General features: G+C 43.4%; 1 protein-coding gene across 4 annotated transcripts in view; it reads right to left on the bottom strand.

Moving 5' to 3' along the window:
* Window positions 1–17,547, bottom strand: part of slit2 (slit homolog 2 (Drosophila)) — an 82,790-nt gene that overhangs the window by 9,632 nt on the left and 55,611 nt on the right. For 2 of the 4 annotated variants that reach the window (XM_046413783.1, XM_046413801.1), the window contains exons 11-29: window positions 17,291–17,362; window positions 14,797–14,868; window positions 14,387–14,530; window positions 13,834–13,997; window positions 13,480–13,503; window positions 10,205–10,355; window positions 9,967–10,041; window positions 9,591–9,734; window positions 9,190–9,333; window positions 8,932–9,098; window positions 8,688–8,820; window positions 7,460–7,528; window positions 7,066–7,137; window positions 6,253–6,324; window positions 6,017–6,088; window positions 4,056–4,219; window positions 2,675–2,799; window positions 2,316–2,413; window positions 649–788 (exon numbers count right to left, since the gene is read on the bottom strand). In XM_046413783.1, coding sequence (XP_046269739.1) covers window positions 649–788; window positions 2,316–2,413; window positions 2,675–2,799; window positions 4,056–4,219; window positions 6,017–6,088; window positions 6,253–6,324; window positions 7,066–7,137; window positions 7,460–7,528; window positions 8,688–8,820; window positions 8,932–9,098; window positions 9,190–9,333; window positions 9,591–9,734; window positions 9,967–10,041; window positions 10,205–10,355; window positions 13,480–13,503; window positions 13,834–13,997; window positions 14,387–14,530; window positions 14,797–14,868; window positions 17,291–17,362 — 2,102 coding nt within the window. The remainder of the gene's footprint in view (window positions 1–648; window positions 789–2,315; window positions 2,414–2,674; window positions 2,800–4,055; window positions 4,220–6,016; window positions 6,089–6,252; window positions 6,325–7,065; window positions 7,138–7,459; window positions 7,529–8,687; window positions 8,821–8,931; window positions 9,099–9,189; window positions 9,334–9,590; window positions 9,735–9,966; window positions 10,042–10,204; window positions 10,356–13,479; window positions 13,504–13,833; window positions 13,998–14,386; window positions 14,531–14,796; window positions 14,869–17,290; window positions 17,363–17,547) is intronic. The other 2 variants (XM_046413794.1, XM_046413788.1) reach the window with 2 other exon arrangements.

A 17,547-nucleotide genomic window follows, 5' to 3' on the forward strand; every position in this document is an offset into this window, starting at 1 on the left:
ATATTCCTGGGAAAAAATTCACAAACGATGCACAGTTAGTGATGCGTTTTCCACCACCCGGCAGTGGTTGGTCTGCCAGAGAGGACAGACGAAGTTAACGAAACAGACACCTCACACTCGTCAGCTCGCTTGTGTTTGAAGTGGTGTTCAGTTCGGGTCTCTGCTAGCATTTAGAGTAAATGATTACTATGGCGAAACAAAAGAAGAGCACCAAAACAAGCGCCTATCCAAAGAGGAAGTGACATCCAAAGGCACACCTGTAACTACCACTTATTGCCATAGTTACTGCAAAGGATCATGACATGGAGATCATTGAGATTATTACTTCATTGTTACTTTTGATCAATTCACTTTTCATTTTTTGGGTGAATAGTTTAGCAACTATGGCACATCGTTTCTTCACAACTACGCAGACAAAATGTTCTGAATTCGCTCTTATTCTGATCGTCTTCTTCTCCATGGCAACAGCAAACGATGCTCTTGGGCAAAGTAGTTGCAAACGAGCATGAAACATTTCAAACTGGCCGCCATTATATAATCCTATAGGAAAGTTGTCTTATCTTATGTCTTTGTGTTCGGTAAGAATGACAATATCTTTCAAAGAAAAATCTGAACTGGAAACACAGAGTGGGGAAAAAAAGTGTGTACCTGTGTACTCAGGCGAACACATGCATGTGTAGTTGTTGATTCCATCAACACACGTGGAGTTGTTCTCGCAGTCATTATCTTCACAGTCATCGATGTTGATCTCACACGCGTCGCCTTCAAAGCCCTCCGGACAAACACACCTGAGATCACACGGTCATACGCAGATACTTACACAGGTATCAAAGGAGAAACACATGTAGAGCCACATACTGAACACCGTGAACAGAAAGTCTCTGAAACCCCTGGATGACAAAGGCACACACACACACACACACACACACACACACCATCCCTGCATGCTGCTCATAACAGCAGTGTCAGCTCTATCTACATATCCCCAGTAGAGAGTCATTATTCTGTTAACGTGAGCGTGCCTCAACTCTATAACTACTACTCAGGTTTATTGCTGTGTACACACACACACACACACACACACAGGCACACACAGAGCGGTATATTATGGGTCTAATAAAGAGCTCTTATGCGGCACACACTCGGGTGGATTAATATCTCATTATATAGTCAACGACAGCTCTTCACAATGAATATTCCATCCCACTATGCCGGAGAGGGAAAAGAAAGCTTTGAGAGATGGAAACAGAGATGTGGAGAGGAAGACTGATATGAGAGAGAAAGAGAAAAGACAGAGAGAGGGCAAGAGATGAGACAGAGGGAGAGAAACAGGAGGAGTTGTGCAGGAGGGCTGCTCTAATTGTCTGTGTGGGAGGTTCAAATCTGCTCGGAGTGGGCAGACAGGCGTTGGCTCCCCTCCTGTTCATACTAAACAGCCTAATGAAGAGAAGGCAATTCTCACAGCAGGGTCGTCCAGCTCAGAGACAGACTGAGGACACATCTGGTCCCCTGAGTCCTTTATGTCCTGTACACTCACTCACACCTGTCATTAGTGGTGCAGCAGTATCATTGATGGGATTATCTCCAGAGGGTCTGCAGATCACAGGCCGCACAGCGTGTTTTAACTAACTGCTGGTTCACTGGTTTTAACTGGTTGATAGTGTCTGCTAACCGATGTCTGCAGTTTTTTAGGTGAAGATAAAGGAACATTCCAGTACTTTACGACCTGGAGCCAAGATGAGCATGAATGATGTTTCGTTCAGTCTTTCATAGCCACTTAAATCTCCTCACCATACAATGCAAAACCTTGCAACTGACACAACAGACATTTGGGGTTTTTCCTGTGCTGCCGTCACGTCAACAGAGGTGATTTAAATGACTGGTTTTAATTCACTAATTCAGACATCTGCCCTCCCGGCAATTAAAATATCAAAGGGACACAAATTGATGATGTTGGAGGGATCACAAAAGACAGATTCAAGATGAGGAAGGACAAAATAGAAGCAACATGTACCTTTAGTTTCTAACATTGTTCAAGCTAAAAATAAAAACAGTGAGATCCTCCTTCCAATGTCTAATTCAGTCTTTTTCTTTGTAGATTTTAAGTATCAGGCCCAATTTGAGATAACCATAATGACACCATCAGGATTATTTTTTCAGTCTTTGAAAAAGCTTTCTCCAGAGCCACAGACCATGTGTTGATTCATATCCCTGTGCAAAATAACTCGAAGGCCTATTCATCGTAACCTCTATGGGGATAAGATCTAAACAGCAAGAACTAAACAGCATGTAAAAGATTTTTAACAGTTTCTCACCAAAAGTTGCCTCCTTCTCCTTCCTTCAGGTGGCAAGTGCCACCGTTCTGGCAGGGGTTACTGATGCAGGCATGAATGGGCTCCTCACAGTTCTGCCCCTGCATGCAAACACAAACACACACATTCACTGAGTGCTTTCAGCAGCTCTTTGTAACTGCCACATATTGGGGCTATTTTTCAGAGACCTTCTTGCTATCTGTGTGAGTTGGTTTGTACTTTGTAGGAGTATGGAGCCAAAAGGCAGTCCTAACCACAGACTGAACCCCTGCAAATTACAGGGGTTAGACAAAGCTGTTCAGAAAGTAAAAGTGCATAGGACCTGTTTGGCTTTCCGTGTGTGTGTGTGTGTGCACGTGTACCTTGAATCCATAGGGGCAGGTACAGCGGTAGTAGTGCACCGGGTCATTGGAGCAGGTACCGTCGTTCTTGCAGGGGTTGGACAGGCAGGGTTCACACTTAGCCTGGATATTGATATCAACTGCACCTGTGACACACAAACACAACAACCCCCACACACGCCAACACACACGCACAATTCTTTATAATGTTCAGCTGTCATGTGAGTAAGAAGAGTTAGACATAGGATGACATACACTTAGGCAGCTGTACATTATGAGCATCCGGCATATACCGTCCCTCCTCAGAGGGCAACTTTTTGTTTTGTAGAAAAAAATGGCTGCCATGTATTTTTTATTTTTTAAATTATGAAATAGCCTATGATGTGAGCATCAAATACCATCAGTTTGTGAGAATGAGATGCTAATTTGATGAATACGGTAAATTGTCAGGATGAGTAACAAATTAGCTGTACTATACTGTAAGGTAAATTAAAGTTGTATGAATGTGATAAGCAGACGTTGAGATGTTACTGGATTATAAATTAAAACTAGCCTTTGCAGGGCCATGGCATGCACAGGAAACATGCATCTTCCCAAATTTCATGACAGAACATCAAGTTCGAACAGTCGGGACACACAGTGCAGGTGAGAACATGAGGAAGAAGAGCGGTTCAGTCTGGTTCAAAGGGCAAGGAAAACCGGGCTGGGGCTGAGGCTGAGGAGGAAGTACTGGAATATGATTAGCTGCTTTACCTGGCACCAGAAAACCACAAGGCCCCGGGACTTCTACGTCAGTTAGGTTAGGTTAAAAATAGGTTTCAGTCACGTATTCATAGTTAATGTGATATAATAAGGTTTAAAGTTTACGGTTAGCAGAAGTATTTTGATGAGTAACAGTCACAATCATGCTCGCAAGCAAGTCTGTGGATTTTAGACACATTTAAATTTTAACATATCGTTGCTGTCCTGTGAAAACCATGTATCTCAGTCAATTTTTTTAATTTTTGCAGGTGAATATGCTACTGCAAAGGTTTACAGTCCTGTAAAAATCACTGAATTGCCAAAAACGCACCACCAGAAATGTTTATGAATGCTGTTTTATCTTCTTTGAAAATGTTGCATTTTGGACATACATGTCCAATTTACAATTTGTAAATGGCAACTTGTGGTCTCCTCTAGGAGTCCTCTTCAAGTGTGTGTATATTTTTAATGGCAACTACCTCTGTGTGTGTATGTGTATGTGTGCGCATGTTGTATTTTGGATACCTAATAAAACGCAAGTACACTCGACACATAAGTGTGTTGGTACTGGCTATACCTGTATGTATGTAATGTCTATCTGCTGGCGTGCTTATGCACTCCTGTGCTTCAGTGCTTCATGTGTGGGACAGTGTATGATTACCTGTGCAGGTGAACTTCTTGGAAGGCGTGGTGAGCAGCAGTTTGTCAGTCATGTCTCCGGGCCCGGTGCAGCGGGCGATGCCAGGCTCCTTGTAGCCACTCTTCACCCAGTCTGACAGCCACTGCATGTGGCAGTCACAGTACAGAGGGTTGGCACCCAGAGCCCTGCCGGCCAGAGGGAGACACAGAGGACAATGACAGCAATGCTCAGTTGTGATAACAGGCTACACAGGACAAGTCAGCACTTTAACCTCAGAGTCCCTGTTTCATTTCAGATTCACGGAGTCAAAACAATGTGTCACTGTCTAAATACTCGCAGACGGAGTTTTACATCACTGTCAAATTAAGAGAGATGATTGGGATCATCTCCCTCATGCTGGTAGCAGTGCTGGCGGCAGTATTCCTTCAGACTTTAAAAACACTTCCCGTGAACTGTAACCTCTTACTGCTGCATTTGAAAAAAAGAAGCATTTCTCAAATTTTTAACATTCCTCTAGTAAGTCTAATATGAGTCTTTCTTTTTTCTTTTTTTGTTCTCAGTTTATATTTAACAATGACTCATTCATCACCTAACTGTCTACTACCTGACCAGTAACTGATCAAGTTCATGTCCCCGTCCCTGTCAGCACCTGACACTTGTTATTATTACTCAGCTGACAGTTTCGTGATCTTTTCTTACTATAGTCTTCATTTTAGAATAAGTTTTTGGAATTGTGATTTAAGTTATACATGTTCAGCTTCCATGTTCTCCCTGTGCCTGTGTGGGTTTTCTCCGGGTACTCTGGCTTCCTCCCACAATACCAAAAAACATGCACATTAGGCTAATTGGCTACTCTGCATTGCCCCTAGGTGTGAGTGTTGTCTGTCTTTGTGTGTTTGCCCTGCGATCGACTGGTGACCAGTCCAGGGTGTACCCTGTCTCTTGCCCATAGTCAGCTGGGATAGGCTCCAGCCCCCCCGCGACCCTAACGGATAAGCGGTATAGAAAATGGATGGATGGATGTTCAGCTTCCCTCAAAAAACAGACCCAACTGAACTGACATAGCAGTAAAAAGGTGAGTTAGAGCCAGTTGGATGCTTGTACTTCTCTTGTGGGTCGAGATAATATCAAATTAGTGGTCAGCAAAAGCTTCAGTCTGTCACAAGTGCTATCCGTGGTGCTGATCCTAGTTAATGTCCTGAGGACTGAAGTGCTCCCTCGCTGGCATTCGCACCAGCAGCTAACTAAAGTTATGAACATCAGTTTTCCATCTGTCACTTGTGTGCAACAAAATATAACCTCTGTGCTTTCTGTACAGAGCGCTCAGTTTTGAGATACATGTAACAAAACATCAGCAAACTGAATGGAGAGCAAAGAAGAGTAATATTCTTTAGTGTATGAAGTCAATTATTCAGTTCTTTGTTACCTCATTTTATTATTTTTTCTCAGATCTCCAGTGTTTTATGTTGCTTGTTTGACCATTTATTATATAACAAGCCCAAATTTTTGAATGTGCAAGTGTGTTTTTGTGCTTTTAACATTTTAAGCAGCAAATCAGTTCAGCAGATTTCCCCCAGTTATTTAGCAAAGAGAGTAGCAACAAATTCAGTTTTGCTATTGTAGCCACAAAAAGCAGAGCATTTCTCCAAGCAGGACGGAAATCTATATATCACCCTTTCATTTCAACAGAAAACATGTGCGTCAGGCGAATTTAGGATAGAAGAGCAAACTTTTAAAAGAGTGGGAGAAGAGTGGGAGAAAGCTGCAGATGGGTTTGTTGCTCAATTACTTTTGGCACGTTCACAGACGAGCTATCAAGCTATCTGCTCACCAAGCAAACATTTTCCATTCAGATGAGAAAAAGGCTTTTAGTCATGAGGATGTGTTTTCTTTATGTTGCAATTCTACAAGTTGAAAGGTGCAGACTGGAGTCCTAGAGAAAGACGTGATCAATGATGTTTGTGTGTTTTTATGTTACTCACAGGTGGGAGAGCGACGACAGGTCTTTGAAGGCTCCCTCTGGTATCAGCGATATGTCGTTACCATGGAGAGACCTGAGAAAGGTTGAGAGAAAGAAGAGGAAGAAAGAGAAAAAGGGGCACAGAAATGTAGACGAAGAGTCTGGATGTTAAAAGCCTGGATGCCAGTTATCAATCAACCGTGCGTGTGTGCACGTGTGTGTGTGTGTGTGTGTGTGTGTGTGGAGATGGATACTCACAGCAAACGGAGAGATTTGAGCCCGTCGAACGCCCTCACTGGTATGCATCGCAGGCGGTTGTAGCTCAGGATTCTTTACACACAGAACAAACACGTTGGCATGGAGACAATTGTAGACACATTTTTTGAGATATCATCAAATGCAGCAAGGTGTTTTCAGAGCACAGTCCTGTTCATAACTACATGCCACTGAGCAAATCAGTTGAACAAACACAACCACGTCCATCCAGTCGGATACACACACATACAAACATAACGTCTTAGAAGTACAAATGCAAACATCTGGCAACTAAAGTGGGAAGTTTGATCCTTTTCTGGCAATATTCCCTACATTTACACATTAAAGTTCTTAACTGAAAACACAATGTTCTGATGTATACAAGATGCCCGGTTTTTATTCTGCATTTTTTATTATCCATCGCTGTTTTGTTTTGTGCTGTTGTTAGTATGAGGTCAGCATTTCCTTGTACTTTTGCCTGCGTGGTGACATTTTCAACTGCTTCAGGCTTCACACACAGTTGTTTTTCTTGCTAACAGTGCATTAAAAAAAAAAAAAAAGAAAAAAAAAGCTCATTCATATATCTCCATGAGTCACCTACAGTACAGTGGCCCACATGGGACAGTATTCACGTCTGACCACAGGACAACTTAGCAACAAATATGTGCAATAAAAGGAACTCCTTATACAATTCCCCATTTAGTTTTGTTAAAGCGTCCCTGAGCCAACACACACACACACGCACACACACACACACACACACACACACACACACACACACACACTGCGAAGGGACTGATGTAAAGCCAGACTCACAGGGTAAGCAGCTCGGACATGTTACTGAGGCTGTGGTTGGACAACGTGCTGATCTGGTTGTTACTCAAATCACTGAAAAGGAAACAATAACAGATACACACAGGCAGCACTGTGAGTACATGCGTACAAAAATGCATTTCGTCTCTGAGGCAACACACACACACACACACACACACAAACAGACTGTATTACAGTACATATTTCCACAACAGGACCAAATGAGGTCTACTTCAAAAGTGATACAAAGCAGAGCTCTGCTAAAACACCAGTCAGTTAGTCTTGGTCTTTAAAAGCAGGGAACTCAAAATGCAAAACTGACTTCGTGATTTATGAGTTAATGTCTGAGCGAATGTGTGTAATGTCTGTTTGCTGAGGCCATGTGGGTGAGACTTACATGAGAGTTAAGTGTTTGTAATTGGAGAGCTCCACAGGAACCTGAGTGAAGTGGTTACCATCCAGATACCTGAGGGAAGGGAGAGAGAGAGGGAGGAGGGGAGGAGGAGGAGGAGGAGGAGGTGGTTTGGAAACAACAGAGAAAAAAGACAAATGTGGAAGATGTAAAGAGGATTGGGGAAGAGAGAGGAAGAGAAAATGAGAGGGGAGAAAATGAAGTTATTTAAGCATGTGGGAAATTCCTCATCTCCAGCGATGTGAGCAGTCATTACTGCTGCAGTCATAATAAACAGTGGAGTTTAATATCCCCACAGGCTTCCTAATACAGTATAACCACCCCCTCTTTCTCTCTCACACACACACACTTGTACGCACGTCTCCTACAACATGTGACAATGTGCTATTAATCTGGCATATTAATTAAGTCTTTGTTAACATTGGAAAAAGCACATTCCCCCGCAGGAGAAATAGTGAAATGATAGACAATACCACCAAGCCCGCAGTCTGATGTTTAATTTAGGGCTATAGTTTTCTGATCATCAGGGATTTTGTGTGTGTGTTCAGATGTGTTTCTGGAATAAAATCCTCTGTGAGCCTGCAGTGTGGGTACCTGTGTCTAGAAGGCTGTACGCTGTGTTCACCCACATTTCCCGAGCAAGAAGACTACGACTTCAGTAAGTTAAAGACTAACTTGCCATATGTTGCCATAATGGCGACTACATGTCTTATCCTAATTTCAAAACAGACACGAAGCATCAGCATGGAAATGAAACCTCTGATAAAGCTTCACTGTCTGCACTCGGTCTTGACACACATCTCTTAGAGACCCTGTGTATTGTTACACATGTTAAACTGGAGGTAAATCTGTGGCATAAAACAAACAAATAATGAGTGTTAAAAATGCTCCAGAAATCCTTCAAAAAATGCTGCCAATACCTACAATACATATCAATCATTACAGTGCAACAAAATTCTCTCCAAATATGGTGACTTTAAACTGAAGAGTGAACTTTCTCTTATAGATGCAATAGAGAAATATATAGAAATTTCTCACATTTCTCAAAGTTAAATTCAAAACCCACTGGATTGTCTGAGAAAGCGCATTGTCACAAAGCTGAAGACAGACTTGTTTTTATTAACTTTCATGGTTTTCACTGGACGATGAAAAAGCGTCTCGTCACTAAGGCAGCCATGTAAAATCGTTAATGAGTTCACTAAATTTGACTCACAGCTCGGTGGTCTCTTTGGGCAGGCCTTTGGGCAGCGTGGTGAGGCCCTTGTTGCTGCAGCGCACTACAGTGTCCAGACAGGAGCACTCAGCCGGACACCTCAGCACTGGTGAGCAGCTGTTCTCGTCGTTACCTGGCGGAGATGGATAGATGGATGGTGAAAGACGGGAGGGGGGAAAAACTGTCAGCAGTGTCTGGCAATGCAGAAAAGAACTGTGTTGTGTGTACATCTGCTCCATCTCACCATCTTCACAGGCAAAGTCCTGGACAGCTACATCCTGGATGGGGATCTCCTTCAAGAAATAAGGACTCTGGCAGCGAGGGTTACCAGTGACGATACGTTTCCTTCTCAGCCAATCACCGAGCCACGCCAGGTGACAGTTGCAGTTGAAGGGATTGGCCAGAAGGTTGCTGGAGAACAACAAGTAGAGATGGAAGTGTTGGCTGTTTTCTTTTGCGTGTGTGCTTTTGTACATTTGTGTCCGGGTGTGTGTGCACTCACAGCGTGGACAGGGAGTGCAGCGTGTCGAATGCCCCGGGGTTCATGGAGGTGATCTGGTTGTCGTAGAGCGACAGGAGACGCACGGAGCTCAGCCCCACGAAGCTGCTGTTGCTCACACAGCTGATTCGGTTACTCCTTAGCATGCTGTTTACACACACACACACACACACACGCTTATTGATGTGCAGTGTTTCACAGGGAAAAAAAACAACTCCAATAAAAACAGATATATTTATGATAATATAAACCTGTGAATTATGCATGCTCACATGTTTTAAATGTTTGTGTGAACTTTGTCACAGAATGTGAGAACACATTTGAATACTGCACGCCTACATGAAGTGATATTGTGACTGCATATGCATTTAAGTAACTCTGTGCGTGTGTGTGCGTGTACCCACAGTGTGCGGAGGCCACTGAGTCCCTTCAGCATGCGGTGGTGAATGTTCTCCAGTCTGTTGGAGGTCAGAATCAACTCATTGACCCCTGAGGCTCCTTCAAAGGTCCCCTCCTCGATGTCAGTGATGCGGTTATTGCTCAGGTTACTGCAAGGACGGGAAGCAGGGGGAGAGAGGAAGGCAAGAAGGTATTGAGAAGGAAAGAGTGAGAACAAGAGAGAAGAAAGATGAAGAGAGAACAGGAGGCAGAATGGCGAGTAGGAGGAGGTAGAAAAATACACGCGGTTCATTTTAATTTCTCCGTGTGACCTCAGTATGACTTTCCGACAACCACATGTGACGCTTTGTTCCTGTTATGTTTACAACGTGTCTGACTTACATCTTCCTCAGCTGAGGCAACTTTTTGAAGATCCCCGTCGCCTCCAGCACAGTGAATTCATTGTTGTTCAGACGCCTGGAAACAGAGAAGAGGTGGTCACAAACAAAGAGAGAGAACAACAGAGGAGACGGTGATGGAGGAAGAGGAGGAGGAAGAGGAGGAGGAAGAAATCAAGGCCGGAGTGAGGTTTACTCTATACCTCACGCAGATACACTTTGTAGTAGACAGTGTGACTCACAGTTCGGCTGTGTACTGGGGGATGTGATCTGGTATTTTGGTGAGTTTCTGGTTGGAGCAGTCGACTGTGGTGCCCTCACAACGGCACTTCTCCGGGCAAGCCAAGTCGGCGAAGCAGTCCCCTCCTAGCTTACTGCGGTAATCCTCCGTACCTGGTCACAACCACAAGCATGATGTCACAGAATGCCCTCATCACACAAGAGTCGAACCCCAGCTTTGACTGGTACTGGTTCCAACAAAAACACTGCGGCTCCTCAGTGAAGTGAAGGTCGTGATACAGTGGAAGAATTTTGAGATAATACAGATGGGCTGTGAAGCTTTTGTTTGGAGTTTGAGTTGTCAAAACAAACCAAACACAGTATGTTAAAAAACAAAACAAAACAAAACAAAAACATGACTGATTATGATCATATGCAACAGTCCCCATGAGCAATACTTCAAAATGCTGCATGTGTATCACGCCCTGAAAGAAGCCAAGCTCACGAGACACACAAACTGTCAAGACATGTATACAGGCGCGCACGCACCCAACAAGAACAAACATATTGTAGTGTTTCAGTCCTGTCACACTAGGAAGCAAGCTGTTAGAAACCACGCACGAAAACAAAACAGCATCAAAAATGAGATCATAGCAGAAAAACGCTCACTGTACTGTACTCACTCACACACACACACACACACACACAGAGGTTGTGGGGTGACAAGAGATTGCTGTCTCTTGCGTCTTGCTGTAGGGTTTTGCAGGGCCGTTCCATGGTGCTTGACAGAACCATGTTCCACTATAGGAACCTGGCAGCCACATGGTTAGATCAAGCACAAAGGAACAACCTGCTGACTGACTGCTCCTCCGCTGGAACACAGGGGTGGGAAGGACAGAGGGAGAAGAGGTGGAGGAGGACAGCGAGGGGGGGTGGGGGGTGTAGGAAATGGGGAGAAGATGCGAAGGAAAAGGAGGATGAGCAGGTATAAGGTGGGAGGAAAGGATAGCAAGCAGAGGAGATGAAAAGAAAGGAACACTGGAGTAATTAGGAGAGGAAACAAGCAAAGGAGGAGAAAAGGGTGACAAGAGAGGAGAAAAATGAGCAAAGAGGGACAGAAAAGGACAAGAAGGAGACAGAAGTAAGAGAGGAGAGGAGAGGAGAGGAGAGGAAAGGTTTGAGAGAGGTAAGGAGGTTCAACTGACACTGAGTATGAGGTGGGAGTGAAGAGGAAAAGAAGGAGAAAGAGGGGACACAATGATACGGGGAACAGGAGAGCAGAGGAAAGGAGAGTATGATGAGGAGAGGATGTGAAGGAAACGAGGAGAGTAGGGCACAAGGGGAGAAGAAAGGATGGGAAGGAGGTTAAAAAGAGAAAGAATCCAAGGAAGACAGATGCAAAGATGAGGGCTGAAAAGGAGGAGAAAGATGGAATTGTGAGAGAAGGGGAGCAATAATGAGGGGGAGGAGGAGAAGAGGAGCAGGAGATCAGAGGAGCTGGAAACAACAATAAAGAAAAATCAGGAGGGGAGAGAAGGGAGGGAGAAGGAGAGACCAGAACATCTAAAGACATCTAAATTCACAGACGAAAGCAGCAGGAGTGGGAGGAGAGTTACAGCAGCACTGAAGGCAAGAGAAGCCCTGACTTCTAGGAACACACACACACACACACACGCACACACACACTCTGTGCTCACACAGCATGAACAGAAAAAAATGCACGAACCATTGTATGATAAAATGTAAACCTTATGAATCGTTTTATTGTTGCAGTTTGAACACAGACAAGAGGAGTCACGGGGGGGTCAGAGGTCACTGTGGAAGAGGTCAAAGGTCAGAGGCCGGTTCAGGGGACGAGAGGTGAGGGATTTGGAGTTGACGCCTGAATCGTGTTTATTTGCGTGTGTGTGTGTGTGTTACTTACAGCCGACATGGTGTACTCCTGAGTGTGTGAGAGAGGCAGTAGGAGAAAGAAGAAGGGATTTCACTCGTTTATTTGAACAAGAGGCAAAAAGCTGATGAAAAACTGAGAAAAGATGCTGCAATTTTTTAGCGTTCGGTCCCCAGGCAGTGATTCATTTAAAGGGGTAATGACTCGTGAACAGTGAGAATCGTGCTGGCATAACGTGACATTTGGTGGGTGCTCTCATCCAACACGCATCTCGGCCCGGTTTGCTCGAAGTACGACTGATTCAAACTTGTTTTTGAGGGTTGTCGTGAGATGACATAAGGCACACATAGGCACACAGATAAAAGTACTATTTGCAAACGAACAATAGATTTTTTCAAAACACTCACAGGTGCCGGTGCATTAATTTTCTTCTGTGTATTCTTTGACATTAGTCATTTTCAACAAGAAATGGTTGGAGGGATGAAACTGGAATTAAAGCGCCAAGAATTCAGAATCATATGAGATGGCATAAGGAATAATACACTGTGAAATAGGGGACATGATGCAAATTAAAGTAGAGGAGTTCTAGCTGTATTGATCTACGGCGAGAAACCAAGGTTGTATACACAGAATAAAACATGTTTATTCAACTTTTCAACCGCAAATGTTCTTAAATTATTCAGCTCGGCCCCATATGTGGTATCTGGGCTTTGAAATCTCTGTCCCCCCGGTGAGTTAATGACTGCAGTGAGCACACAAATTCACTTGTACACACACACACACACACACTCTCTCATCCAACACACACCAGGCCCCCCCTGTGTGCTGCTGTGGTAATGACCGCCTTTAGCCCTGCTACTGATCTCATATGCATGTCTGATTTACATATTTCCCAGTGTCCCTCTAAGCATGGTAACTGCGTGACCTTTTGATGTTCTGCAGTGGGCGAAGCAGACACAGATGCTTGCAGACACACGCTCATACATTAGCTATCATTAGATGTGCGAAGAGGCAAAGGAGGACTAATGTTAAATATAGTCCCTGTGATCGCTGTACCAATATAATTTCATTTAGTCTCACATGCAGGCCCCAGCTCACAGCGGCCTGAGCTTATTAATCTTATTGTTTTTCTCCCTCCACTGCCAAGGTTACGGTTACTACTGACAAAGCCGGTGCAAGGACAACAGTGTGATTATCTGGTGCCTGGTTAGACGTGATGCATTCTGATGTACGTTAGATCATTAAAGGAAAATGTCTTATACAAAAGGTGTCAGTCAAGGCAAGTCACTCACGAAGGCAAGTGTCAAGAGTGGGTGAGTGTGCCGTGATGGACCACACTGTGTCTTACACACACACACACACACACACACACACACACATGCATACACATACACACATGTACAATACCTGGGATGAAATACTGTTCTCTAGCTAATGGAGAGACAGAGACAGAGAAAGTAACAGTGAAAAACAACAAGAGAACGTACTCACTGACTGTGTGTGTGTGTGTGTGTGTGTGTGTGTGTGTGTGTGCGGTCAAATGAGAAAGAGAAAGTTGCCAGAAATTTCTGAAAACAGGGAGTTGTGGTTAGTAAAGAGAGGACGAGGGAAAATCCCAGCAGGAAGACACAGAATGAACACAGGGCAGTGAACAGTGTGTTCCATGTTATGTGTAAGAGTCTGCACATGTGTGAGTGATCAGAAACAGAGATAATCTCTCCTAGGGGTAGATCAATGTGTTTGCAATGCGCGTGTTTCTACCTGAGCAACGGAACTTCTTGCTCTTGATTTGTCCGATTCGTTTGTTGGCGAGCCGTCGAGGGCTGGTGCAGCGGGCGCCGCTCGTCTCAATAGGATTGTCCTGCAGGTAGTCTGCCAGCCACTTCAGATGGCAGTCACAGATAAAAGGGTTTTGGGCTAAGTGACTGATACACACACACACACACACACACACATATCACACACAGGACGCATGGAGAACACATAAGCACACGGGTAAGCTGTTAGAACAATATGTAACTGTGAACACGTTCTGTTTCTTGGTTGTGCTGCAATTTATTTTCTCTGACTGCTGATTTTAACCTAAAAATGTTTCTTAACTAGTGGGAAGAAGAAACAACAAATGGCCCAAATATCCAACATGCATAAACAAAAGCTGCTGATTTTAAGTGTTTTTCCTTAAACTGAAGTTTTTCTTTAGGGCTATTCTGAAAATATCTGCAGCTGTTCAGTTACAATGACTACCAACTTCAACTTAGCTTTCATTGTGTGTACACTCAGTTGTGTGTGTGTGTGTGTGTGTGTGAGTACGCACAGTGTCTGTATGGCTCTTAGTGATGAGAAGGTCCCCTTGGCGATGGTCTGGAGCTTGTTGTCATATAGTGAGAGCAGATTGAGGTTGTGAAGGTCCTGAAATGCGTCTACACGAAGACACGCTATCTTATTAGCGTTCAGCAACCTGGAATAAAGAAGAGACAAAATGAAGGAGAGAGAGAGAGAGAGACATAACGGCTTATCTTGTTATCTATCTTCAATGAGTGTTTCAAATGTCGCAGGTCAGCGATGATGGCTTTCAGTCATGATGTCTCCACTCTGATGACAATACTTTAGGAAAGCACTTTTCAGCAGAATATCAATGAGATGTGGATGTGAGCTCTAAGCTGTGACTATAACTGTGTGTGTGTGTGTGTGTTCGTTTGTGTGTGTGTGTGTGTGTTTGCTCACAATAGCTGCAGAGAAAACAACCCCTCAAACAGTCCTTTGGAAATCTCCGTGATCTTGTTCCCATATAGCACCCTGTGGAGCATAAACACTGCATTAATAAGTTATGAATAAAACTGCACTAATACTGTTAATATTAACACTCAGCCTATACTGCAAGGAGAGCCAAATTCTCACCACCTTATGTTCCGCTAGCATCTGTTTCTGATGGGATAATTACTTTTTATCAAACATGAAATTAATAATTCGTTAGTGTTCAAAAAATGTCAGTCCTGTTAATCTTTGACAGTCATGTGCATGCTGAGGTCACTGCACATTGTTTCGGACCTCAATTATATGCAGCCTCCGGGTAAAATCGTTGTAATTCTGAGGCACACGTAGACGTAGGGGAATATCTGATAGCTACAATATCTCAACATTTGTGGCAAAATGGCTGCAAATTCAGTTCATCCTCCATCGCCAGTTATATTAACAAGAATAAAAATCATTTTTCTGGTTTCTCTAAATATGTAGATGCTCCAAATATGTAAAAGTTACAAATCTATGTGGTGTGACTACAACCCAAATAATGGGTGTGCGCATCCTAAATTAAGACTTTAATTCCCAAAGTGAACATTTTATAGTTTTTCCAGGACTGCCAACATTATGTGAATGCAGCACAAAACTAACAGGGTGGGACCTTACTGAGGTGAACACTGAAACATTCAGAGAGAAACAAAAAGACCTGAAGTGATAAGGTCTTAATCAAAACCACCCCCACCCCCTTTTCTTTATTTAGTTTTCAGCTTCCAAGTTAAAACACCAGCAAAAACACTGGCTCCGACTTTGTGCCAACACCGGGCTGAATGTCAACACAAAGGACATTAAGCAGTTATGAACACTCTTCATCTAAATGTCACAATAAAAAAAGCCCTCCATAAATCTGGCTCATGGTGTGAGTAATGTACTCTGTTATCGGAGAAAAGCTTTTTATAAATACATCAGATTACATACACAAACAGGTCAAGGCTGCAAGGCTGAGACTGCCACTGCCTGGCCCAGCAAATACCTTTGATGCACACACACACACACACACACACACAAAGTTATCAGTCATCTTTATGCTCCATGCTGAGTTGAACTGTGTATGTAGGCAGGCTAAAGACATGTGTTTCAGATTGGCTTTTATTTCATTGTGCTGAGTGGCTGTCCCTGAGAGACCTGAGGTTGGGAAATACAAGATCCCGAGAGTGGACGCTTCATTTATGTCTCACACAACTTTAGCACGTACTGTTCTGTGCACCCATACACACACACACACACACACACACACATACAGGCACATGCACAGACAGAATCAATGGCTCATTTACATCCACTCTATCCAAACCCTGACACACAATGAACACACGGTGCAGCCTAATGTGAAAGCCATACTGTATGTGGTGTGTCAGCATGAATGTGCGGGTCCCATTCTCTCTGTGGTGAATGTGTAATGAGGTGGCAGAAGCCTCCATTCAGCAATTCAGCATTTATGAATTATTGACTTTGGAGAGACGAGACCTTAATATAACTCCTTCATGAAATAACTCTACATCCCTCGCTCCCTCTCCTGCTCCTCCCTTCGTTCTTCCTTCCAAAAGCTTCACACGCTAAGCAGATGGTCCGATCTGAGATTGAGACCAAAGAGGAAGCCGGCAGCACCACCATTCTTGTCAACAGCGCATCAAATTCTTATTTGGTAATGGACTGCTTTCTGCATGGGCACATTTTTTGAGATAGGCACAGTCATTTTCGGTTGAATTCTCCAAACTCAACAGAAAGCAGGATAGAGCCGCCAATGTTCACGTTAGCTTAAACTTAAATATAATGGTTTCTGCATCTGAGATATCACTTATGTCAACACCACATAGTTCATAATATGCTAACTTTTGCCCTTGGAAGCCTGAAACTTCAGTGAAATAATTAGTAGCAGCCTGGGATGCTAATAATATATAAGTTTAAGTTGGAGGAGGCAAACTGGTTGTTTAAATTTGTTCTCACAGTTTTGTACTTGTGTTCCTGCATTTGGAAACGTGATTAAAAAAGGACACCAACCTCAAAAAAATCCCATGCACACAGTTTTCTCAGCTAAAGAAATCCAAAGGTTGACAGGCCTGCAATGTAACTGTAGGTTATGGTTGTGGTGCAATGACATTTCAGACATGCTGCTTTTGGGTGTTTCTTCCAAATAAAATGTTTTAGATAGTCTTAAACTCTCTGATTGTTTGACTACCTGTGTTTCTTGCCCTTCTTGCTTGTTTTGTTGTAGCGACAGTACATTGTTCCCAGGTTTCATAAATTAAGGCCGTGAGTGCACTACTAGCAGAAATGATGACTAAGACACAAACAAAATGAAATTATGATGAACCAGAGGTTTTAAGGTGGGATAAACAGATTTTGGAACAAGATGTTTTATGTTTCTTGATAAGATTGAAATGGCTAAACTGTGGTGTTTTGTATAAATACAAGTACTCACAGAGAGTTGAGGGAGCGCAGACCTTGGAAGGCGTCCGAGGCTAGCTCTGATATCTGGTTGTTACTCAAGTCTCTGTGAAGGAAAGAGCCAAAGAAAAAGGAAACCAGAGACAGAGCGCCACAGAAGCAGAGATAGAGTCAGCAAGGATGAGAAGAAACATCAAGAAAGTGAAACATGGAGGTCAACAAAAGCCACAGACAGGGCAGAAACACATTGTTTCCTTAGGTAGCTGACAGGGTACACAATGCATGTATCTC

The sequence above is a fragment of the Scatophagus argus genome, chromosome 2 (genome assembly GCF_020382885.2).
Source record: "Scatophagus argus isolate fScaArg1 chromosome 2, fScaArg1.pri, whole genome shotgun sequence".
Lineage (NCBI taxonomy): Eukaryota > Metazoa > Chordata > Actinopteri > Scatophagidae > Scatophagus > Scatophagus argus.